The 26,568-nt window shown below is 39.2% G+C and overlaps 1 protein-coding gene across 10 annotated transcripts in view; it reads right to left on the reverse strand.

Annotated features, from left to right (window-relative positions):
• Positions 1 to 26,568, reverse strand: part of TENM3 (teneurin transmembrane protein 3) — a 1,065,662-nt gene that overhangs the window by 297,399 nt on the left and 741,695 nt on the right. For 9 of the 10 annotated variants that reach the window (XM_069977777.1, XM_069977778.1, XM_069977779.1 and 6 more), the window contains one exon: positions 3,347 to 3,412. In XM_069977777.1, coding sequence (XP_069833878.1) covers positions 3,347 to 3,412 — 66 coding nt within the window. Of the gene's footprint in view, positions 1 to 3,346; positions 3,413 to 13,130; positions 13,166 to 26,568 lie in introns of those variants that run through there. The other variant, XM_069977785.1, reaches the window with a different exon arrangement.

Consider the following 26,568-nt stretch of genomic DNA (forward strand, 5'->3'; position numbering starts at 1 on the left):
CTGCTTCCAGTCTGGTTAGAGTCTGTGCCAAGGAATTTTTAATGAATGTAAAAATTGCAATATAAAGTAAATTAATACCTTTCTTCAAGTTCCAAATACGGCATGTTGAGCCATTAAATATATCTTTATTACCCCTCAGCAGTTAGAATGTCAGACACACTTTTATTATAAGGGCTCCTATTTCTTCTTTTTCACAGTATAAAATATTATTATTAGTTCACAATTCTTTTTGTGTAGATGTTTCTAATGGCTCATTTATGTATATTGTGTCCATATGCCTCTCCATCTCAAAAGTGTACTGTAAAATGAGCTATGTAACCCCATATAGGAAAGTCAATTATATTATATAGGAATAGCAATCAATATTTGGGTTAGTATGTGTCTTTTATTCTTTTTGATTAAAGGATTACTTAAAGGGGATGTCCGAACAGAATAAACTTTGTTTTAATGCGTATGACCTTGAGACTGGACTGAATACACTGAATATACTTTCTGGAACATAGCTTCCCTCATGTCCTGCTACCAGTTGTGGTCATGTTCAACTCGGGCACATTTAGAGGGCTTCTTCATAATTCTGTATTGGGAAGTGACTAGTGTTGTTCTTTAAGTGGATTGCGTGTTTAGCTCAGTTCAATAGTTAAAGAGGATGTACCACCAAGTACATCTTCTTTAATCTGAACCCACGGATCGAACGGGGCCGTCACGGGGAAGTCATCCCCTGTATGACGTGGCTCCATTAGAATGAATGGAGCCGTGCACAGGAACCGGGCCGCAGTCCAAAAAACGGACCGCGGCACCGGCTTCCCTGTGACAGCGCCGTTCGATCCGTCAGTTCAGATTAAAGAGGATGTACCTGGTGGTACATCCTCTCTAAAGGTGACCATTCAACTACAGTAACTTAAAACAAAAAAATTTTGTTAGGCTATCAGCTATCATTCCGAGAACAAAGATTTGGAGTACTGATTTTTCATCACATTCGATCACTATCTCCACTAACATCATCTGTCGGTGGACAATCAGGAGATCCCTATACATCTTACCCTGACAGGTGAACCCTCTGTGGGTGGCAAGTACCACGGACCAAAGTATGAGGTGACTTTAAAAGGGTACTCCGGTGAAAATCTTTTTCTTTCAAAAAGTGATATAGATTTGTAATTTACTTCTATTTAATAATGTCCAGTCTCCCAGTACCTATCAGCTGCTGTATGTCCTGCAGGAAGTGTTGTTTTCTTTTCAGCCTGACACACTGCTCTCTGCTGACATCTCTTTCTGTAACAGGTACTCTCCAGAGCAGTAGCAAATCCCCATAGAAACCCTCTCCTGCTCTGGACAGTTCCTGTCAAAAGACAGAGGTGGCAGCAAGAGCACATGTCAGACTGAAAAGGAAACACCACTTTCTGCATGACATACAGCAGCTGATAAGTATGGGAAGAGTTGAATTTTTTTAATAGAAGTAAATTACAAATCTATATAACTTTCTGAAACCAGTTAATTTGAAAGAACATTTTTTTGCCAGAGTTAAGTCAGTTCCCTTCTCTGCCTTAGCTGTAAAAGAGAAGGAGCTAGCTTAGCTATTGATGTCACTAGTCACCTCTCAACATAGAGAAAGGGGGGGGAGGGGGGGCATCTCCATTTGTGTGCCAGAATGAGCCTGAAAGTGGAGCAGGACCCCTGCTGATGGCAGGACATCAGGGAATCTATTACAATGACAGTATATTTGTAAGTGTAATTCATTTTATACACATTAGAAATGTTTTATCTGGTTAGATAACCCCTTTAACCCCTTACATTTATAGCGTCGACTACATAAGTTAGAAACATCTGCATCCTTCTGGTTGCAAAGGGAGCTGGAAGCACAGCACATGCCATGTATCTGGGTTGAAATGATAAAATTGCTTTAATTTACATAAAACTCATGTCAGTAGTCACTAAAATATTACTCAAGTGTACGATTCTTGTATTTTTTTCCATACATATTCACCTTTTATTTCTAGTGCTTATCCTCTTTAACATAAGAGACCTTACATATATGCAAAATCCCTTTATAGGAAGCCACAGGCTCTTTGCATTTTGCACAAGATCACATGAAAAATGGCAGCAGGGTTTTAATACATTCAAAAAGCAGCGTTTGGAGACACATTGCAGTAACCATAGCAGCAGCGTTGTACTGAAGGTCCAAAACTCTTATCCCAGAACAATAACTCTGCAACCAACAACTATGCTTACAATGTGATAAACAGCCAGGAGAACAACAACATTAATGACGGACACAATGAAAACAGAGTAAGGAACAAATAAAATGACGTAATGGGGACTGAATCGTACTTCAAAGGGGAAAACTAAAAAAAAAAGTATATATATGTGAGATCAAGTATGTCATTAGAAGCCCTCAGGGAACATAGGTGTAATACCTGGGGTCCATTCATACATGGAAGGATGAAAACTGGTGAGTGAGTCTGATCCTGCATGTAGTTAAGATGAAATATAGCAATCAGGGCTGGCATCAGCTCTGGGCTTACCCGGGCAAGTGCCAGGGCCAACAGGACCTCTAGAGGCCCAGAAAGGGAGAGGGGCCAGGTGTTCTAATGTTCAGCCCACTCTCTGTAGTGCAAGGGCTGAACATCAGAAGACGCAGAAGATGGAGCAGGAAGAAAGAGAAAAGGGCCTGATCACATGACCTGAAGGTCCTCATCTTAGGCCCTGTTCACACAGAGCAAGAACAGCGGAATGCCGCCAGCCTCCATGTCGTAATGACACGGTATGGGAGGCTTGCGCGCTGCATCTCTCAGCGCTGAAGAATGAACATGTTCATTCTTGAGCGCGGGGAGAGGAGCCGTGTGAGCCTCCCATGACATGGAGGCTGGCGGCATTCCGCTGTTCTTGCTCTGTGTGAACAGGGCCTTACAGTGTGGAGAGAGGTAGAAGACTGAGCTGTATGTGCTTCGTGTCAGTCAGTCAGTGTCAATCAGTCTCTCAGTGTCAGTCAGTCAGAGTCAGTCAGTGTGTGTAAATAATATGTGTTTGTGTATGTTAGTGGTGTCTTAAGTAATGGTGCATAGTGTGTGGATGAGGGATGCATAGTGGATAGATGAGGGTCCCGCTGAGGCTCTGTTACCCGAGGGCCCACAAAGCCTGGAACTGACCCTAATAGCAATGGGTCATTAATAAGGGAACCTATCACAAGGACAGACCCGCACTACATGCTCATTTTACCCCCTAGTGAGTATTGGGGTGCAACTGTATCCAAATCAGTAGGACATCCTGATCAAGGATGCCATAAAGTAACCACAAGAAAATGAGATTGGTGGCAATAGAAGAAGAACAGATAAGAACCAAGGTAACCTACCCAGAAAGCCGTTTTCACATTTTAGGTTGCGACTGTGAGTGGCTGGTTGCTTGCACTGCAACAAATCTAAAAAGGAGAAAAAAAAAGATGTTTCAGTGCCCACACATTAAATAGAGCAAAACATGATCAAAAGTTAAATATCATTCAAACTTCTAGTTTCTGTCAGTTGAGGAACCAGTCCGAACTAAATCCGAACAATGATATCTTCTCCCAGGTGAATTGAGATACACCATACGCCATATAGCTAGTGTCTGATCTCTCCAGGACATAGGATTTGCATGAGAAATCGAGTCACTATGCAGTCCTGTACTGCACACATTTATGCTAAGCATGGGTCAAAGGAATGAATTTATGTAGATTACAGCCTGAGGGCATAAATGTGATAGCATAGGATTACAGCTCCAGTGCCCAGTGCAATAGCCTGCAACCGTCAGAAGAAAATATGTCATTCCCACAGGAAACCAATAGAATATTCACACTCCTTAACACAATAGGAAGCAAAAATACACGCATAATGGAAATTATAATAAAGAACCAGACTGCCTTCTGTAATAGCTTAAAGACATGGATATCAATGAGGATTAGAAATAAAAACACGTGTTAAAGAGGCACCATAGGATAACTTGCAGACTGCAGCTATTGGAGAATCAAATATGGAAAATCACTGCAATATATTCCGAACTGGGGAATTTTGCCTGACATTGAAAGACTAATAAAGCTGACTACACTAGAGCTTTTACATGGAGAAAAGGTAATTTTAGGTTATTTATAAGTATTGCTTCTGGTGGAAAATACACAACACACAATACCACGCCAAACAGAGCACCACAATGGTGAAAGTCTGCAACAAGTCTGCCGCATATCCGCAACGTAAATTGACAGGATGCTAATTTAAAGTTTGCACCGAGGGTCAATTACTGCACAGATTCTATGCAGAGTTCTTCCACAGGATGGAACGGATATTTCTTAAACTCTCATCTACATTTCTGCTACTGTGATAAGCTGCTGATTGTCTGCACATGAACCTGCAGTGTATGGCTATGTTCACACAATGTCAAAAATAGAGAAAAGGTGGACAATTTTGATATTTAAAAAAACATCAGTTATTGCTGTGATTTAACGGATTGCAATGGCAATGCATTGAAGTCAATGGAAAGACGGACATCCAATGCACACAATGTATTGGATAACGGACGTTTTTACCGCAGACGTAAAAATAATGAACATGATCATTATTTTCGGACGTCTTTTGCAAACAGCGGACGTATATTATTAGTAGTTCACACACAGTTTTTCTTTTGTCACCGTTCTTTCTCCATTTTTACTATTAAATTCAATGGACTTTTCAACTAAGCCGCATCCAAAGGCCAATTAGTAACCCCAAACTAGAATATTGTACCAACAGCCATCACTGCACTAAGGGAAGGCTAGACAGTTAAATGACGTCCGTTATTATAGACTCTAAATGACGGACATAATTTTAAACGGAGCTGAGAAAACGTTGTGTGAACATAGCCAATATATGCCCTGAGAACTTCCCCTAAAGGTGGTACCTTCAGTTTCATTTGCCACTGTACAACCCCCTGCGTTCAGCTCCATCATGTTTATGCAGCCTAATGTTTGGATTTATAACCACCTTAAAGGGGCTTTATAATATTCCTGAAAGAGCTCCCCTCTTGCTCATAGGCTATGTCTGGTATTGCATGTAAGCTTAGTTCAATGGCAGATAAAACTACTACATAAGAACAAGATTATTTTTTATCTTGTATATTTCTTATAAAGGGGGGCTTTTTATGGATGACCCAGGGTCAGGAGTAATCATCAATAGCTGATTGATGGGGTTCAGACACCAGGTACCCTGTGCCAAAAACAGACAGCTCCACACATTGTATAGTGGCCATGCTGGGTTACTGCAATTCAGCTCCTATTGAATGGAGAGCTGCTGTAACTCAGCAAGGCCACTATACAATGTATAGATCTGCATTTGTAACTCTATATGCAAGAGCTTGCCAATAGCTGAGCAGTGGGGCACCGGGTGGCTGACCCTCACTCATCCTGTCGATAGGAAATCATTAAAAAAAAAGAAAGAAAAACAGGACCCATAAAATCCATATAATTAATATGGTAGCTACACTGTAACACTGACCGTCTGTAGAATAGTGTGATTACATGATTATACATACTATATTTATGCTGAAAGAACTATGTTTGCTGAAATAATGTTTAACATGAACATATTATTAGTGGTTTTATTTTACATCTCGTTTTTCTGCCTTAATTATGCTAATGGTTCTTAGCGAATAAGTTCAATTATGATTCGCAGCGCTTCACTTTAATTATATTGATGGTAATAATGTTAAAGCTGCTTTCTCCTCTGTACATTGTGAATACAACAGACATTCTAAAAAACCAATCCCTCCACCTACATACTGAGATAATATCAATTTTGTAACCCCATGTTAATACCACAGTAATAAGTCACGTCATTCATCGCTAAGCTAATATCCATGGCAGCATAGCCATCATTCACAAGGAACCACACAACCTAATTAATATATTCAGCTTCCTGAAAGCCAGAAGAAACTTTGTGTCAAAGGTTCCCTTAAAGGTTCTTTTACACATGTACATATTATCTGTCACATGTCAATATGGTCCACATAATTAAACTCACCTATCAGACAGGAATGCATGAAGTTTTATCTGTGACTTTCCAGTAGGAAGCTTTGGCAATCATATATTGGTAAATGGCTAGGCCGCCACCAGTCACTTTCCACGCTAATTTCAGAATGAATATTAATAAGCATTTATGGCCGCTTATTGTTGTAAGCAATCAGTTATTAATTGTCATCTATAATTCATTGGTTAAAGCACTCATTTATTATTGATGTCTCGCTTCATATTTAACACATGAATTATTAATATCTATGCATTCTATTGTTTTGGTTTTGATCACTGATAAATGTCATTATTTAATAGCAAAAGACGATTTCCTTCCCTCATGCTGAGTACAGACAAAATAAAAGGTGATGAAAATTTCCACCTTAATAGGTGTATATATATATATATAGAGAGAGAGAGAGAGAGAGAGAGAGAGAGAGAGCGCAAAAATAAAACAATGTGTGAACAGGTGGAATTTTTTTTTTTAACTGTTCTATACTGTGTGCTTTGTTTCAATAAAGGACATTTTTACATTAAAAATACAGCTGTATTTTGAACCAGAAGTGGATTGCACAGGAACAATAGAAAAACTGCCACTATACTTTGTTATATATTTTGGAAAACTGGTCGACTGCTATGTCATAGTGTATCCCCACTGGATCCATGGATTTCAGCTAGTGACTAAGTTGATAGCTTATAGCACACAGACGATTGCATGGGTCACTGTATATGACATCACTGTGCTAGGGGCTATTAAGGTGAATATTGTATACTTTGTATGTTGGTGTGTTTAGGATGATGATAGATAGATAGATAGATAGATAGATAGATAGATAGATAGATAGATAGATAGATAGATAAATAGATAGATAGATAGATAGGAGATAGATGGATAGATAGGAGATAGATAGATAGATAGATAGATAGATAGATAGATAGATAGATATGGAATGTAATATCTTATCAGGACAAGTCATTTTATATTCTGAATACAAACCTATGTAAATGAATGGTTAAACCATGCCATAATGAGAGAACATAGGGAACTCGCTGCACGTGCAGGGTACTTAAAACCAGACAAATAGCTCTATAAAAATGTTTGTGCATTGACCTGTGTCTAAGGAAGCCTTGGTATCATTCATCAAATAGTTGATCACAAAATGCCTCTAAAAAGTTCCTACCAGCCCTTAAATGTTATGTTCTTCATGAATTTTCATGGAGGCACTTTCCTTGTAACCTCTTTGTCTTTCTCTGCTGTCGAAAAGTTGATTCTACAAGATGCCTCTCTGACTTTTTAACCTTGAGGTTATGACAGAGCAGTGGCAGAAAAAAGGGGCGCAGAGGTTAATAGTGAGGCCAGATCTTATTGGTACTTATTTCCACGGATGAGTTGAAAACACTGAGTCAGACATGTTCCCTTGTACCAGAACACGGCTGGTTTAAACAACAGCTGGAAAACATCATCTTGTTACAGCGTATAATCATAGAGTGGAACAGTACAGCAGGCTAGAAGAATTTCTCCAACTCCTTTCCAGACCGGAAAAGTAAAGCTTTTTGGGAATATACCACACTTTAATCAATAGTTTTAGGAAGCATAGTACTTTTTACCTATAAAATGGTATCTAGCCACTACAGCTAACCTAGTAAAAGCATATGACCAATATGCAAAATCTGTAATATGACCCCTCACCTAGTATGTGCCATGTATAATATCATTTCATTATATGGCAAGGGTGAATTGGATTTCTTCAGACAACAAAGCCTGGTTGCTTCCGCTACCTCTTTACCCCCGTATACCCTTAAAGCGGTACTGTGAGTTATTTGCACCTTTGACATGTTGTCCAGACATACCAAAGCAATAGAAGAAGTCCAATAGCACTTAGGATCCCCAATGGCAGCAATGTAGATGATGCATGCTGGCAGCCAACAAGCCCACATTACAGTATTTAGCCAGTATACCAGAAATCCAAGAAGTCAAACAGCATCGGCTGGTGGTTTCAAAGTATTACAAGTCTACAACTTGTGTAGTACTGGATGTGCAATAAATAGAGATGAGCGAACCTCGAGCATGCTCGAGTCTATCCGAACCCGAGCATTCTGCGTAGCGGGGGCTGCCAAAGTTGGATAAAGCTCTTAAGCTGTCTGGAAAACATTAATACATGGATATGTTTTCCACATAGCCTTAGGGCTTTATCCAAGTTCAGCAGCCCCCGCTATGCCGAATGCTCGGGTTCAGATAGACTCGAGCATGCTCGAGGTTCGCTCATCTCTAGCAATAAACTCCATTCAAAGTATTACAAGTTTATTGTACACCAAGTACTACACAAGTCGAAGACTCGTAATACTCTAAAAACACCAACCGATGCTGCTGGAATTGCTTGGACTTTTGTTGTCCAGATATGACAAAAGTTTAGGCCAAGTCTCGGGTACTGAGAACAACTGCAAACACTAGATATAAGCAGGTGAAGCATGTTCCACTCTCCATTCAGCCACAATATCTGCCCCATTATAGTCCATTATATATATATGGAACAAATGGGTTGGATCTTGTGACCAACTGGAGAGTGGAGTACACATCACCTGCCTATAACTAGCTCCTTTATCTGTCAAAAGTTTACCACTTTAAAGTACCACTTTAAATAAAAGGTATGGGCTTGAAACCACTGAAAGATATCTACGTGGTGTATTCTATTCTTCTATTGTTTTGAAATTTGGGTCCCTTTAACCATGAGGGTCACTGACTCCCTCCACTAACACTGCTGATATTCTGGTGACGTATGACTATTCAATGCTATATATTGCATTACCAATAAGTTTGTTCTCCTACTACTGTTTTGTTATTGTATCTGAAGGATTCATATTGATGTGAAATACTCTAATATGTCCATTGTCTGTAGGGTATATTTGGCGGCCTGTAACTTTATTTTCATAGGAACGAGAGAGAGAGATCACCTTACAAGGTTTAGATATGGAAAATGTTCTTTGAACAACAAACACTCTCCTTTTAGATGATTGATTATTGTTATTCATAAGTAACATGCATTCTAGTTATATATTCTGAGTTCTACATGTAGGATTCATTGTTTCATATACCCGCCTGGGCCACATCTGTTTAGGTTCACAACAAATAAAAAGAAAAAAAAAAAAAGCGCTGGAAAGAATAAAACTAGATCAATAGATTTAGTATTCCATGCACACCGAAGCATTTCCTTGTAAAAGTCTGTTTATAACACACAAGAAATCTAAACCTCTCCCAGTTGGTCTAAGTGCTGTATGTGCACAGTGCGTAATCCGTGAATTTATTCTTCAGCCCTTGTAAAGTAATTGTAGAAACCACTAAATAACAGAAACTCGTTTAAAACAACAGCGTGTAGCATGCCACAAACTGAGAGTCCGCGTGGAGAAACTAGTTATCCTAATCTTTTTGAGATACGTGGAAGGAACCTTTAATTTGCTGTTTACTCATTCTTTCAAATAACCCCGCGACGTGTAACAGTACTGGATTCTCGTGTTGTGCACGCAGCGGCATTAACAGAATTAACGCCAGTAAATAATCATTGATTCTCACATGCAGAGAAGACGCTCCTGGAGGAAAAAGAAATTTGCTGGACATACGTCTCATTACAGCCAGCGGGCAATTTATTTTTCGTGGCTGGAGCAAAGCTTATCAGCTGTCTTGGCCCATGTGGTGCAAATGTTTTTTTCCCCCCTGAGAAATAGATGTAAGAAAGAGGAAGTCTTAATTGAAAGTCTTCAGACTGATCAGTGTTGTTGGAATCTCACATCATGATGGCAGGTCCTGGGAGCAGGCAAGTACACATGTGTCTATGTGTGCACTCTTCTTCTTCAATCTAAATCCCGGTCAATACTGAAGATGTTCTCCGTATAATGAATACTTCTTTGGGAAATCACATGGCGGCAGATGTGAACACTCAGAGAATGTATTAATCTACAGCACCAAGAAAAGGCGTCATCCAGCACAGACTATTAATCTCCCCCAAATTAAATATTTGTTATTTTGCTCAAAAACATAGCCACTATACTACCAGACAAGCCTGCAGCCGGGCACCGGGTCTATTCATCATCCTGCATAAACACAATTCTTTATTGTAAATGTCTTAAGAAAATAGCAGTATTAATTATGTGAATTGATAACTACAGTCATGAATGAAAAAAATCCAGTGAGATTACAGGCTGGAAACCATCTGTTGGTTCAATAGAAAAACAATAAAAATACTTCTTTATTTACTACCCACTTCATTTTTCTTTCAATGAATCTTTAATTATGCGGCTCATGTGCAATTGTGGAGTCCCAGCAAATTCTTTCATACAGTATAATGTCCAATGTGATTCACTGTCACATTATTCTTTGTATTACTCTATAGGGTATTCTTTATGTCTATGTCTATCATTGTGCAACAACGGTAGATACAATAAATTAACTCCTATGTATCCACATGTTTCTATCACTATACTAGTATATTTCAAGGGCTTATGCTAAACCTGTTAGTACATATAAAGTGGCTGTAATATTCATGCATGCATGTATATACTCTGCATATAATATAGGTATTGATTCATCTTGGTAGCAACCAATTGTAACAAACCTGCTTTGCCCATTGATAGACAAATTGGTTGGGTATAAGCCAAGCATAAATAGAAGGTCGGTGACCTGATCCCAACACACTAATACTAAGTGCAGGAAACAGTTGTCTATTTTAGGTTACTTCAGTAATACTTCTAGTTTTCAAACTTTCAATCTCCTCCTCCCCCCACTGCCTTTCTTTGACCAACAATGTATTCATACCCAATATGCCCCACATGTGTCATTCTGATATCCCCTCTTGTCACCAATGCTTCCTGTTCCTGTAAAGAGTTGTCTCAGCAGGAGCTGCCCGCTCAGCCAATCACCAGTTGCAGTAGTGTCCTGTCTTAACCAGTGATTGGCTAAGCAGGTAGTTTCTGCTGAAGGAACCAAAGGAACAGCTTTTAATGAGTGGGGGCCGGGAGCTAAGCTATATGAAAAAAAAAAAAAAAAAGTATGTCCCTAGACTTTTCAAATTTCTAATTAACTTTTTAAAAAGAACCAACAAAGTGACAGGCATTCTTGTGATACATCAGCGAACAAGTAGCCATGTCTGCTGTCTGCTGACTTCTCTGCTTAGGATAAGTTAGCTGTTCCCATTAACAGCATAGAAAGAAAGAAATATCTAGCGTTCCAGGATATATCTGACACTGAGATTATTTATGACACAAGCCGGGGATATCAGAGCATCCAGTGGAATTGCAGCACAGATTAATTAGACAAGGCTGATATAAAAGCACTGCTATAAACACAATTGATAGTTAAAATTTAGTAATGTAGAACAGAAAAATGAGTGGCTTGCAGGCACATGATAAATAACTGGCTGCCAAAGAGGCCTACACTAAAAAAGAAGAGAGGACATTTAGCTGCAGGGATCGGGCTGATTAGAACTCATAATCTAAGCAAATAAAGCAGTAATACATAGGAGATAATAATGCACAACCTGCTAGGCCATAATATAGTAAGAATAATGCACTCTCTCATGAGAATTGCCAGGCGGGCACAGAATACTATGCTCTAGGATGGTGACAGTACATGCAGGTTTATAGCAATACTTAGATAGATATGCACAGATTATTCTCAGGCTCCACAGCAGATTAGTATGATTTGTAGGGCAACAAAATCATAAAAATATGTTCCTGGTCTGCTTGAGCTTCCAGCAAAATTTATAACATTTAATTTATTGCAGTTGTGTGGTCCCTCACACTTGCAGAGCGGCAAATCTAAAGTTCCTGGGAATCCTGAGACTTTATTTGCAAAAATGAAATCCAGAATAAGCACTACAATGTATCATTGCAAAATGTAACAGCCTTCACACAGATAAAAAATAACAGAATAATAGCAGTTTGATGAAGAAAACTCGGCCATAGACTTGAGATGGTTTAGATAGAATGTGCAGCCAAAAGTATTACATATCGCAGGATCGCAGCTAGCCATATACTGTCATTCTGACAGCTGTCTCTTCATATTTCTTCATATACATGAATGCTTAGTCACACTGGTGTTATTGTTTTCTTTCAGGGAAGGGGTGACTACTATTTTGCAGCCAGACAGCTCCATTGGTAGCTTATCTTCCTTAGAACAAAAGGACTGGGCAGCTGAAATTTAACTGCCTGATCCTTCACATCCAATGCCACTATACATGCTACATAGCTGGCTGATCCTGACTATATTACTGGGTCTGAAATCCATAACCCAATGTGTATGACCAGCTATAGGTCCATAAATACCATATGTTGATTTTGTATATACTGTAGTACTGAATTATGACTCCTGTACCTGCTGTCAATTGCTCATCCTAACAGATAGGTCTTATATACTCTTATACACAGAGGCTCCTGTGGTTCCATACTACAGACCCTGTCGTAGTACACAGCCACACAATCTCGGTTGCCATTTGGTGCTGTGCTATTAGAAGACATTGCTTACACTTACAGCAACTTTTTTATTTTTTTGAATGTAATCAGAATTTGACAGAAAATGTCCATATTTTCCATGTAAAAGTTAGCGTACACGAGGTCTTATAGGAAGCCTAGCAAGTATGTGCGTGTAAGATAAAAAAAAATAGTGAGCAAACTTTTCTTTCCATGGAATGGAAATGTAAGTCATCAAATATATGCTTGAAAAGCTTTGAATTGATGATGAGCACTAATGATTTTATTACAGGGGTAAACATGCCTTTGTATCTACCCTATATATACAATGCATTGTCAGCATCCGGATCTGAAGAGATACATAAAACAGCACAACTGACAGGCAAACATTTCATGATGTGCATTAGGTAAAAAGTGACATTAATGTGTTTACTTTTGATTAAAATAAAAGCTGCCTGGACCTGCAATGCTTATAAGTGCATAATGTAACCCACTGTCCTGAACACGTAACCACACAATACACACAATGGAGGCTGCAGGCAATGACAGTGCTCTATAACACTGACACCTTCAAGAGCTGAAACAACTGGCTCTTAAAATGTCTTTCAAAAGGACGTTTAAGCCTAAACATACTATAGCAATAGCTTAAAGTGATATTGTCACCCACCTGTGTGGTTCTCCACACCATCCTCAAACTTAGATGCCGCACATTCGATATATACATGTATAACACTTGTCTGTGTCTTCCTTTTGCTCTAAAATTGCTCCAGTTTATTGGTGGACTGTGGCACCTAGGTGGGGCTTTCCAGCGGTTGGGCACTCTACCAACTCTACGAAGGAGATGGAGGCCAACTGCCATGAGCCATCGCCTGGATGACACTGTGCATAAAGAAGGGGGGGGGCACTGTCTATATAGGAGAGGGGGCCCCACTGTCATGAGGCCCCACCTAGGTGCCACTGTCAATATAGGAGAGGGGGCCCCACTGTCATGAAGCCCCAGCAAGGTGCCACTGTCCACCAATAAAATGAGTCAGATTTCAGAGCAGAAGGAAGACATGTTTTTCACAGGTATACAGTATATTGAATGTGCAGCATCTAAGCTTATGGATGGTGCAGAGAACCACACACAGAGTAAGGGGGTAACAATATCACTTTAACATAGAATATAATAAAGATGGCAAAATTAAAGTTTAATCTTCTATTAACGCATAGGCATGCTGTACAGTTACAGTTAGGTTCAGAAGTATTTGTATGGCGACACAATTTTTAACATTTAACCTCTGTACGCCCCCACCATGGATTTTAACACTGTCATCAATATGTCATTGACATCTAGACTTTTAGCTTTAAGTCAAGAACTTTGCATTAAAGGGGTTTTCTGGGCAAAATGTACTGATCGCTAGGATGCCGACATCCTGCACCCATGCCAACCAGCTGTTGGGTGCCCGCACTGCATAATGAAAATAATTTATCTCCGTTCATTATGTAGCAGTGGCAACATGCAATTGCAACTCAGCTCCTGCTCACTTAAATGGAACCTGAGTAGTTACACATCCCCACCGCTACACGTTTACTATGTCGGAGGTCGGCACCCACCAATCAGTACATTTTGCCTGGAGAACCCCTTTAACCTTGTACAGTCATTTTATATACAGTCCTTCCATTTCTCAAAAGTAGTGTTCTCTAGTGATGAGCGAATAGTGAAATATTCAAATATTCGATATTCGTACGAATATCGTACGGATATTCGAATATTCGATCGAATATTCAATCCCATCAAAGTCTATGGGAACAAGTATTCAATTATTGAAAAACATCTACTCGACCACTTGGAGGCAAAACTGGAAGCTGGGGGATTTGAACGCTTATCAAATATTTATCGAATATTGGGCGAACTATTCGATAATATTCGATAGATCGAATACCTTACTATTCAATCAAATATCTATTCGATCGAACAGTATTCGCTCATCAGTAGTGTTCTCCATTATGTGCATGAGCCCAGTAGTCCTGGATATTCATGAGCACCAGCCAGCCTACCAGCTGCTGATTGGCAGTTATCTACCCATGTTGTGTATAGGCAGTCAACTGTCAATCAGTAGCTGGAGGGTGTGGGAGGGTGTGGCAAGAATTCTATTCTCCTGCATATTAGAACAGCTAAACAGAACAATGTAAGTAATACACTGATCTGTTCAGTATTTCTGTCACTAGTTTATGCTGCCCTCATTTAAGTTGGCATAAACCTTTTGACAGATTCCCTTTAAGGACCCCATACACCATATACTTATGTGTATGGGGGTCTTCCCAGACTATACGAACAGATGATATGAGGTATCATGGAATTTTACTGCCTGACCCCTTTGTTCTTGAAAAGATAAGCTAACAGTTGTGGAAGCTATACCTATTAAGTATATTCTAAAAAGGAGCACTGGTAAGCTCGGCAATGCCTGGAAAAGCACAGAAGTACACTTAACTGGATTATTGCAGTTATTATTTTATTTTGGCAACAAAAATCCCCTTAACCTCTAGTCCCCTCCCTCCTCTCTCTCATTCACTTCTCCTTATCAGGACATCTCGACTGTTTTAAATCAGTCAAGCCCCATTTAGCCAATGGAGAGGGGAGGGGGTAGGAGGGAGGAGGGAGATTAGTCACCAGCATAGAACAAAGAATTACACAGTGGGAGCTGTGTGAAAGCCGGTATTCAGAGGTCAGAGAGGTCAGTGCTGACTTCAGATAGCCTGGTGATGTAGCTGTAAATTAACTCTTTGTTGTCCTGTTTTGGTGCCTCATTTCCCTCCACCTCTCCCCTTTCCAATAGAGAACCATGAAGACAGAAGCAGAGCTCATTCTTTAAGGGAATTCATCTGTAAAAAATAGTTTCTTGATGGAAGAATCTCCTCAATATGAGATAAAACAAATTATATAAGGTATATAAGCATGTAAGTATATAAAGAAATCCTATATTCACAGTAAATGCAAAAAAAAAAAAATTGCCTGAAATTACCGCTGCTCTCTTGCTTTTTTGCATTCAGCTTTCATTGTGCTGTCATTATAATGCTGGTATAATTAAAGGTAGATTAGTGTATGCTATGTATTAACAAGCTGACACTCCCAGCCGTTTAGGGGGAAACGCTCCCAGTAATACACCACATGCTGTATGAATAAGAATTTCACTCCAATGCTGCTAGGGTGCAGGAACATTTACATTTAGATGCTATACCACATTAACCTGGTGTGAAATAATAGTAGCCTCTTTTCTTGTACTTTCCCTGTTTTATTTTGGGTATGAACAAAATGGATTCATACTTAATGGTTAATCATGTATATTTTCAGTACACTAAGACTTTTTCTATAGAATGTGCCATCAGTTTTAATTATGACAATGCTATGACTCTATACATACTATGCATGGAACAATCCTTTAATCATTGGTAATGACTGTTATGTTATTTATAAAGAATAAGCACGGTGCGGCTGCCATTTAGGCCTGATATGGAAGACATTAGCTGTAATCATAGGCTGCACAACACATCATTAGAAGGTGCACTCACGTCTTGGGGGTAAATTGCTCATGAGCCAGAAGCTCTTGGAGGATGAGAACTACTATTTTACCTATCAAGGAATGGAACACATCTATAATATTGTACCAAATAAAACCTGATAAAAAGGGTACATCATTTCTTCTGAAAATAGCACCACACATGTCCTCAGGTTGTGTGTGGTATGCTGTCTACTCCTATATGACTAATAATAATAATAATAATAATAATGCCTGCCATTATACCTATGGATGAAGCTGTCTGGGACTTGCTTTTAACAGACACCATAATGTTAGCAAACAATAAAGATCATTGGTTACATGATCCAGCCCATTGGTTACATTCTCCTTCAGTCCTAAGGGGAGTGGGAACAAAGGCAATCCCTGTGCTAAGATGGGAAGATGTGGTGTGGGCTTTAAGCTATAACGCACTTTTTCCTCTATATACGACCCTTTTAACTCATACAGCCTAATTTCTCAGTTTTGACAGTCTGCACCAAGCGAAAGCTGTCATGTTACATTACCATATACATTTACTATAATTATCATTTATAGCAAGTCATCAGCATGATCAAGGGCAATCCTGTTCTGTAATCTTAATAGGCAGTTACAGGATGTATTAACCCTTTCATGTCTGTCATATACAGATATTATTTTTAAAGGGGAAAAAAAAAATAATATCAGGCAGCAGTTCATAAAGCTCTTATTGATTTGTAAAGTAAAAATCTTGATTCTCCTGCATCCTAATGTAAAAAGATTCTGATATACTAAAAGCAAAGCAATTTCAACATATAGTCAAGGTAAGCAAAGCACCAAGGCGATTGTAAAACACACAGAGCCCTTGCTTTATACTATATTTCTGGAAGGTGCCTCCAGGCAGGTGAGCTCTGCTCCAGTGCTGGCCTCTAGGTAGACCAATCGGCCTGGATGGACCTCCCTGGGGCTTGGGGAAGAAGACTGGGGTATACAATACCATGTTTAACCCCCCCGGGAGCTTTTTACTGCTACCTGCTCACTGATATACTTCTACATGGCATGTGATCATTACAGTACTTGCTCCATATATTTTCATTCATATTCATTTATATTCATTGCCACTCTTTCTAATTAGTATATTAATAAAACTCCTAATAAATTAAAATGATGCACCAGAGTGCCATAGAGAAGGTATTATCTATGTCTTTGTAACGTGCCCTAACCTGCTGACACATTTCCTTTACGATTTTATTTGCTGTCAGTGAACAACAGTATTCTTCTCTCATATACATCCAGAGGCTGGAAATTATTTAAGACCTCATGATACTTGTCCCAACCAAGAGTTTGTTGCATTTGTATCCACTCTTGGCTATATGACCTAAAACACCTGAATTCTGACATTACCTTACCCTGATACACTGTAACAAATCAGCCCTTATGAGGATCCATCATTGGAGAACTCAGGGGGATCCATCATACACAGACGGACAGTTTCTTTTACCCTTATATTGATTTATAGAAAAGCGCAGCAGGATGTAACCATCAGGGGTAGCTCCCTGTACCGGAAGTCCCAGCCGCCATGGTGCACACTGAGCTCAGTGATGGCGCTGTGCTGGACTCGACCTGGGAGCTGCTCATTGGGCAGGGCCGATACACTCATTGTCATTGCAATCAAAACCCTGTTTGCATTCACAAGAATGATTGACAGGGCGGGAAGCCTATGGCTTCTTGCGCTGTCAATCAGAACACAGAACACCCGAGAGGCCCGCTAGGGCACCGGGTGCTGCAGGGGGCCAGCTTCAGGGGCCCAGGCCTCGGATGCTAGGGGCCCCGTAGTGGCCATTACGGCTGCTACAGCAGTAGTTCCGCCAGTGGCTTTACATCAACATAACCTACTCCAGTGAGAGTTCTATGTGCTTTTTTTCACCACTTAACCCCTTACTAAATTACGCTATGGAGCGCTGTTTTATATTTTGTACTCTTGACATTTATTATGCACATATAGACTGGATACGTACAGTATGTAGCAAAATCTAAGCCGAGACAAGTATTAGGTCTTATTGAGTATTAGCATACTTTTCATTTTCTTGACATAACCAGAATGTTTCTATTCACTGACAGCAAGTCAGGAAGAAATGAAAAGTACAATGTTACCGGATACTTTATTATGCAATGGTTACATGGTTACAGTAATCTCCTTTAATATGTCAGGGCTAATCTTGAGGGCTAATAGATGTCCCTAAATCCATGCACACATTATGGCCCCCCACCATAAATCCAGCCTAGATTACCTATTAGCCATTCTTATGTAGCTTTGTGGCTTTATTTCCTTTCCTAGAAATACATGAGCTATCCAGACGATCATAAATACAGTAAATGACCGGGGCGGCCGTACAGATAATCAGCGATAATTAAGACTAGGTCAGCAGAATGAATAGCAGTAATTAGAGACTTTGTACATTGGTGACCCCTCACAGCCCTTCTTGGACTGATCTTGAGACGCAGCAGGCAAAATCAGATTCTCCACAGGAATTCTCAGTAAGGGCACTGAAGAGTGTCTATACTCCCCTGGAAGACCACTTCAGTCATTGCATGCTCTCTGCTATGTAGAATGTAACTGCTGAGTTTTAACCTCATTTTAATCAATGCTTAGTACGTCTTAATGTTCTGATCACATTATCTTATTATCACAGAACTAGTAGACTTTTTATGGGCTAACTCTTATGAGAATTTTCTCTAGGGACCCGAGACGTCATGAAGGTAAGCTACACTTTCTAGACATTAGAAGATGGTAGGAAAAACTTTCAAAAACTTTCAGGTATGTGATCTCTGTGATTATAACATTCCACCAAGAAATGGATTGTAGAAGAGTTAGCACTGAGCATGTGTACAAAAAAACAATGGTAGTCATAATTTATTTTTAAAATATTATGTTGTCATGATTCAATGATAGGCTATGTTTGCATAAGGAAAGGGCTCTGTGTACAGTATGTTCTATATACATAGAAAGGTATACAAACATACTATATACCGGAGCTTACTCAAATCAGGCCCTTTTACTTTAATAGAGTGAGTGTAGTCTATTAGCGACTATATTTGCTCAATATACATTAGGAAAATGGACTGAACATCGTCATTAGTAGATTATGTTCAGTCCATTAAAATAAATAGGCTGTACTGTATATATAGGCATCTTTCTGTACACCAAAATATACCATACACATAGACCCCTTTTCTAATGTGAACATACCCTTATAGGAAAAATAAAGAAAGAGGAGGCTGAGTGTGACTATTTAAAATATAACTTTTATTTTTTTAAATAAAATATTAATCTAATCCAGACGAAAAATGTAGTGGCACTCACCAGCTAAAACAAAGATGCTTTATTTCAGGACACAGACAAACAAGTGGGTGCATTCCAATAGATGAACTACGACTATTGTGCTGGTGAGTGTCAGTACTCTTTTCTTCTGCTTTGGATTGTATTTGGAAATCTTTAACCGTATACCCCAGATCAGGAGACATGAGTGCCCACAGTGTTTTCTATCTTGGACTGAATAACATTAATCAGTTTACTTACTTACAGTTAACTTTTTTATTTTATATTCTATTCTGTACATGCAGGGAAGACTTATCTTTGATAGACCTTAGAAGAATTAAACATGGAGACATTCTCTAATATCTTCCTATCTTCCTATCAGGATTTAGGGGAGATTCTTATATCTGGTCAAAGACACTACATCTTTGACCTAGACACTATATTTAGAGGCTACTCCAATCGCCACTAGCAAATTTTGATAGCAACTTTCTCCATCACTCTTGGAGAATATAGATACGGGGATGCTTGTATTCTGCTCACAGCTCCGGGTAGACCCTTTGGGAATATGATTTTCTTGCTCTCATCTTACCTATAAACCAGGTTAATAGAAGTATATGAGAGAACTGCTGTATAGGCAAATGCCTAATATACCAGTGAAGGTTTACCAATAGCTTTACGTTAATGGACAAATCAATGGTACTGTATCTACTGAACAAAACCTCTGCTATCTCGTGTGTAAGAGCTGTGTAGGCTTTATAAACTTGTGCACATAGTACATCTAGGTAACAGACTCTGGTGCCTAGTATAACAACTTTATTTGAGAGTTCTGATACAAAACAAATGAGAAAGCAGCTTGGTTTTTATTTATAGCATCATGTAACACTGGTATTAACACCATGGCACCGCACATTAACTACAGACCTATATGGACCCTGTACCACTGACTAAATTAATAAAGCTTTCTCTGCTCATTTAGTCATATCTTCCTAAGTGCTTTGAGGCCTACTTTGCAGTATAGATGCTGACTGGGACAAACAATTAAAAATGAGCAAACAGGCCTTCATTACAAGAAAAAAGACAGAAAGAATGACTTCATTACTGGTGCTTGCTATAAAACTAATTAACTAAACAATTTGGGGATTGAAGACCAGAATTGTACTGTGTAAGTCCTCTACGGAGCAGCATTTTACAATATAAAAAAAAATTGAGAGAAGTGTTAAGCTAACAACTTTTCAGTGCAGAAAGTGTTGAATTAGCATGCAATTTTAACACTTTGTGGATGATCAATGTGTTACTTTATCACCTTAGTCAGGCACTGCTAAGGTTATTTGAAGCTTAGATGTATGGGTCAAATGTGTCTTATTTGCATGAGTAGACCTGAGTGAGCAGCCGATGTACAATTACTTCTGCAGCCCATTGTTGCTGCGTTGTCACGCCTTGTCTCTTGTGCTTTAAGCAGAAATATATCAGTAAAGACGCATCTGGATTTTGTCATTTTGTGTCCCACTAATGAACCGTGCTGTGCAATGTATTTCTTTACACCAGAACTGTGAGCTTGGGGAATATATTTATAGAAAGTTATACAATAGTAAAAAATGTTGTTTTTTTTTTACAGAGGTTAATTACCTGAAAACTAAAGTGTGCAACCATAATAAATACATTGCAGAGAACTCATTTATGTTGTCTCTGATGTAGATAGAATAAAAGCAGAAGAGACAGGCAGAAGAGGCACCACATTTATTACAGTGGCTCACGCTGTGTGACGGTTCTGGCACACCTTACACACTTTTCGCTAGCTTATGTCACCTCATGGTTGGCTTACTTTACAAGATTTTGCTCCAAAAAATTAAGCATGCCATTAAAAAATCTGGCATGTTTTACAACTCATCTAAGGGTTACATAACATATTTGCCTTATTAGTGTTGCATGCATTTTTGTTCTTACATATAATACAGTAAATGGAACATTTAGGTGCATATTAGAGATGCGCAAATTTACAGAAGGAATGAAGCGAAGTGCTCAGTTCTTATCTACATTCTGCTCATCTGGCTGAAGGCTTTTAAGTCTGCTCTGCTCCGTGCCGCTCCTTCCCGGTTTGCTGGGAAAGGATGGATCCAGTCCTGGGATTCTCCCATTTTCCTAGGACTTGATCCATGTTTTTCCAACACTTAGGGAGGAGCAGCACAGAAAGGAGGAGACTTCAAAGCCTTCACAGAATGCAGATAGGAACTGAGCGATTTGCTTCATTCCTACTGTAAATGCTTTTGAAGGAGCCCCAATAACACACAGACTTTTTTCAAAGTTATACAGATATGTAGATTACTTCTAGTTTAAAAAACTAAAGTCTTCCAGTACTAATGAACTGTTGTATGTCCTGCTTAAAGGGGTTGGCCACTTTATAGTAAAATTGCTCAGTGTACAGTATTAGTAAGTGTACTCACTGTATATACTGACAGCAGCTCCCTGTGTACCTCATAGAGCTAAAATCAGACTCCCTTCCTCCAGGTTGGGCTGCCCTGCTCTGTGGTGTTTTGGTCCATAAGATTGCTGACATGGAGGAGCATGTGACCATGCCCCACCCCCCAGTGTCCACCACTGAGCCTGTATATCTCTATGGAGGACACAGGGGACAGGGCATGGTCACATGCTCCTCCATGTCGGCCATTTAATGGATAAAAACAAAACAGGGCAGGGCAGCCCAGCCTGGGGGAGGGGAGTCTGATATTAGCTCTATGAGGTACACAGGGAGCTGCTGTCAGTATATACATTGAGTAGAGTTACTAATACTTTGTACTGACCTATTTTACTATAAAGTGGCCAACCCCTTTTATTTGATGTATTCTTTGCAAACTCACACAGTGCTCTCTGCTGCCACATCTGACCATATCAGGAACTGTCCAGAGCAGAAGAGGTTTTCTTTGGGGATTTGCTTCTGCTCTGGGCAGTTCCTGTTGGCAGGAGGAAGAAGGAGGGAGCAGACTGTAAAAGAATACACCATTTCCTGTAGGGCATACAGCAGCTGATAGGTACTGGAAGACATTTTTTTTTTTAACTAAAGCAATTTACAAATCTATAAAACTTTCTAAACCAGTAAATTTTTTTTCTGGAGTACCCCTAAAATAGCAAACATATAAGCAAACGTAGAAGTTTGGCACATTTATTATTTTAACGCCCATTATAAAGAACGGGCATTAAAATAACAATGTCAGAACACATGGAATTCAATGCAATGCCGCCTCAGCAGAAAAGAATGGATTTCATTTCAATCAGCGTCCAATCTTTTCCAAAACAGAATGTAGTAGGAACATGGCCTAAGAAAGATTTTTGGTGAATTTTTTGCTAGAATTCTAGTGGGTGATATAAATTACAACCAATCCCAGCTCAGGTTTCATTTAATCTAGAATTGGTAAAAATGATCCATGCTGTGATTCGTTGTTATGGACAACTATGAGTTTCTCTGCTAGACAGTTTTTATTTATTCCCCCATTAATAAATTGCCCCCGATGTATTTTGAGTTTGCTAAACCAGCTACATAATGATGACATCCATCAGCTCCTTCCTCTAGGGGGCTTTGTGACTAATATGACTCCTTTGTTATAGTCACAAACAAGTTTTCGCAGTCCCGAGGCTGCAGTCATTTTATTGTACTCGGTAAAGAAATGATATATTAATTTAACCGAATTCTTGTCTTAGGAATATATCACATCGCCTGCACTGTATCTTTAATGCAACACCATAACAGTACACAGAAGTCAAACCATGAAAGGATAAAACCCCCAAAGCTAGCCATCTAATAATAAAAAGCCAACCCATATCTATATGGGTATATCCATCAAATCTAGTACTGGGAAGCATCTAGTTTGCTTCCCACTACTTACTCACTACCATTGGCAGCAGGGCCTATAATCTGGTATCAGCACATTTTACACTGTCATGTATTTGTGTAAAAGGGAAACAAAACATATCTAAAATAAATCATTTATGGATAGAAAGATCCCATGAACATACTGCCTGTTTGGAGTAATCAATAAAGTTAACCACCTATTGTATTTCACAGTAACCAGACAATATTTCCAGAACCAATCCCATATATAATTAATTATAAGTACCTTGGGACAGACTTTCATCAGGGGCGTCACAACAACTGTAGCAGCCATGGCGGCTGCTATGGTGCCTGCCGCATCAGGGGGCCCTGTTTCCTGCTCCTGCAATACACTGGGCCCCATGAGCTGCCATCATTAGCAGCACCAGGTGGCCAAGCGGGCTTCCCAGGATCTCCAAATGTCCCTTTAACTGGAAGGACTCCTGACAAGTGCTTGCAGTTAAGCAGTTATGAAGAAGGGCAGGGGGGGCCCATTCAAAAGTTTGCTATGGGGCCCAGCCATGTCTAGTTACACCCCTGACTTTCACTATGTTATCACTTTGGTCTATCACAACTGGTTGACTGCTTGGGAGAATAAGGGTGGCTTCATGGCACATTTTTTCCCCTACATTTAGTATAGCTCATAGCTTTTCATAATGTATAGACTATACAGATGCCCTTATTGCCTATGTGTTATTGTGGCATTTGTTTAACAGATCCAACATGAAAAGCTACTGAAAGGCTGATGATGTATCTATTAGGTGGTGGATACATTGTCATCTTCCTATAGGTTAATGTTCACTCAATAGGTAGAATTTTCCAAAAGATCCTGGTATACTGAATAGTGTTATTTACATTGATATATACTAGATTGCAGAGGCCAAAAGGACACTCCTTTGGCATCTATAAGGCAGTGTAAAGCTATGGACAGTATTTTCTGACAGCAGTCAGTTTTAACAGTCAGGAAACTATCAGAAGAATGAGCATAAGGAATTCTATGGGGCAATTTATGCTGGAATTCTATACTAAAATAGGACAGGTTTTTATAATTTTGTGACCTATTTTCCAGAACAGACACCCTTCAGGAAAATTCCTCATAAGAGATCTGGATAGAGGCTTCTCAAACGTTTTCTGTTGGGGAACCATCCAACAGGGCAGAGACCAAGGGGATGCCTGGGCTGCACCATCTGTACCAAGTTAGAAATTATGCTTTGTCTACCTTTCAGTCTACTCTATATAACAATAAAATAATGTTAAAAAACAGATATGGATGCAGGCAGAGCAAGGACTGTGCAGCCTATAGTAACTCTATAAATAGTGTCTCCCCAACAACTTGGGGGCTCTTGACAGATTGAGAAGCCCTGCTCTAAACGAACATCACAAAGGTAATGTGAACATACCTTAATTACATAAACAAATGAATATGGACAATTTAACAAGAGTTTGCAATAATAAGTAAAAGATTTCCAGATGTCCGCGGCCTGACTCCCCATCTACGGTCTTCTAATCATAATGGCAGACAATGATTAAACGCTTTCATAATTCAGTCAGGCAGCAAACCCTACAATGTGAACTATACGTGGTACGTCTATATATGAAAAAAGTTCTATTTCTCCCCTTCCCGCATATTTTCTAGTCCCCAGGCACAAAAATAGCTTTAATCTTGCTAACCTACCTCTGTGCAATTTGTCCTGTCTAGGCAGGATTTTATTGTGTGTTATAAAGGGACTCTATAGGGGGTGTCCTGGGAAAATAAGTCATTACCTAACAAAAAGAAAACTAAATTTGTGAATAGGTCGGGTGTTCCTAATGAATCCACATAGAAAAGAAAAGAAAAAAAAAAACATGCCCACAAATAACTAAGTGAAAACAAGCAAGCCGTACATAGCTCTTAAATGTGAAATGGTTATAACAAGCAAAAATCAATCAACTCTCTCCCTGGAACAATCCCTGTTTTCTTACAATAATTTACAGACCCACTAGAGCTGAACAGACGTCAAATACTAAACTAAGAGAAACCAAGTAACTAATTAAAGTCTGATTTTCCACTACAAAAGCAAAATTTGTCTTTACTTAACACCTTCAATTCTTTCGAGTCCAGCTGTCTGGCCAGCAGTTCAGTGCAAGTCAAGTGTCCCCAGAGAGTCTGGCACGCACTATCAATTCTAACAGGTCAGACTCATGCAGCAGGGGAATTGCACGACTAGTCCATACAGAAAAACAATATGTTGACAGCAGGGATTAGCTTGTCATTCGGTCCTCATTACATTATCATGTGTTATCTATGGTCTGCATTATCAGTGCACTAAGGCAATAGATTCACATCTGCTACTTTAATACATATTCTGTATTCTATGTTCTTCTTTTTCTTCCTGTCCTTTTTTTTTTAGAACAACCAGCATTCCCACTTAAGAACAGACTTATTGAAACATGTTTAAAAAAACAAATACAGGATTAAACATACCCATCCTCTAGTTTGCACAAGATTCAGAAAATACTAAGCGCAGAAACACTAACACATGTCAGACACTACTGGTCCTTACCCATAGACTACAAGAATCACTAGTATCTGAAATGTGTAAGAAAAAGATGAAAGTGCACAAACACTGATGTGTATGAAATGTTAGTGTTTGTTACTCGAAAAAAGACACAGAAAAAGGGCACAAATACTAGTGCGTTTCGGATACTAATAACCCTTACTAACACTCTATAAATAAGATCTGAAATGCATTAGAAAAACACAGTTAAAGCATGCAAACATTGACCATGTGCACAAGCACTTACGCGTTTCAAATACTAGTAATCCTTCATAGAGATCACTAAAATCCGAAATGCGTCAGTAACAGACACAGTCAAAGCACGGAAACACTTGTAGGTTTTGGATATTAGTGATTCTTACTCGTGCACCACAATTAAGGATTTACAGTATCTGAAATATATTAGAGTTTGTGTTTTTTTTTTTTTTTTTTTGTTTCAACAACTTTTCCAAACAGGATGGTGTTGCAAAATCCATTTTTAAATGCCCATCATTTAAATGCACACATGAGCTGGGTTTGGACTTTTTTTTTAGCCTTCAAGAACAATTATGTTCTTGATCTTACTTTGGTTGACTATCGTACCAATGAAATTTGTGCATGCATGCAAGAAAATCAGAAATCACACAGTATGCTCTACAGGGAATAGAGACCAATAAGAGGGCATCAAAAGTACATGATGCTCTATCTATGTAGATAGATAATTGAATATGTATAGAGGGAACCTGAGTTGTGCATTCCAAATTACAAGGATCAACATCACGGGTGACAACACAGGCCTCCCTACACACCAGAGATACTTGATCACATTTTATCATATTTGTATCACAATGTACTAATTATATTTGCTACATAGCTTGACAGAGATGCTCAGA

This window comes from Dendropsophus ebraccatus, chromosome 7, assembly GCF_027789765.1.
Source record: "Dendropsophus ebraccatus isolate aDenEbr1 chromosome 7, aDenEbr1.pat, whole genome shotgun sequence".
In the NCBI taxonomy this organism is placed as follows: Eukaryota; Metazoa; Chordata; class Amphibia; order Anura; family Hylidae; genus Dendropsophus; species Dendropsophus ebraccatus.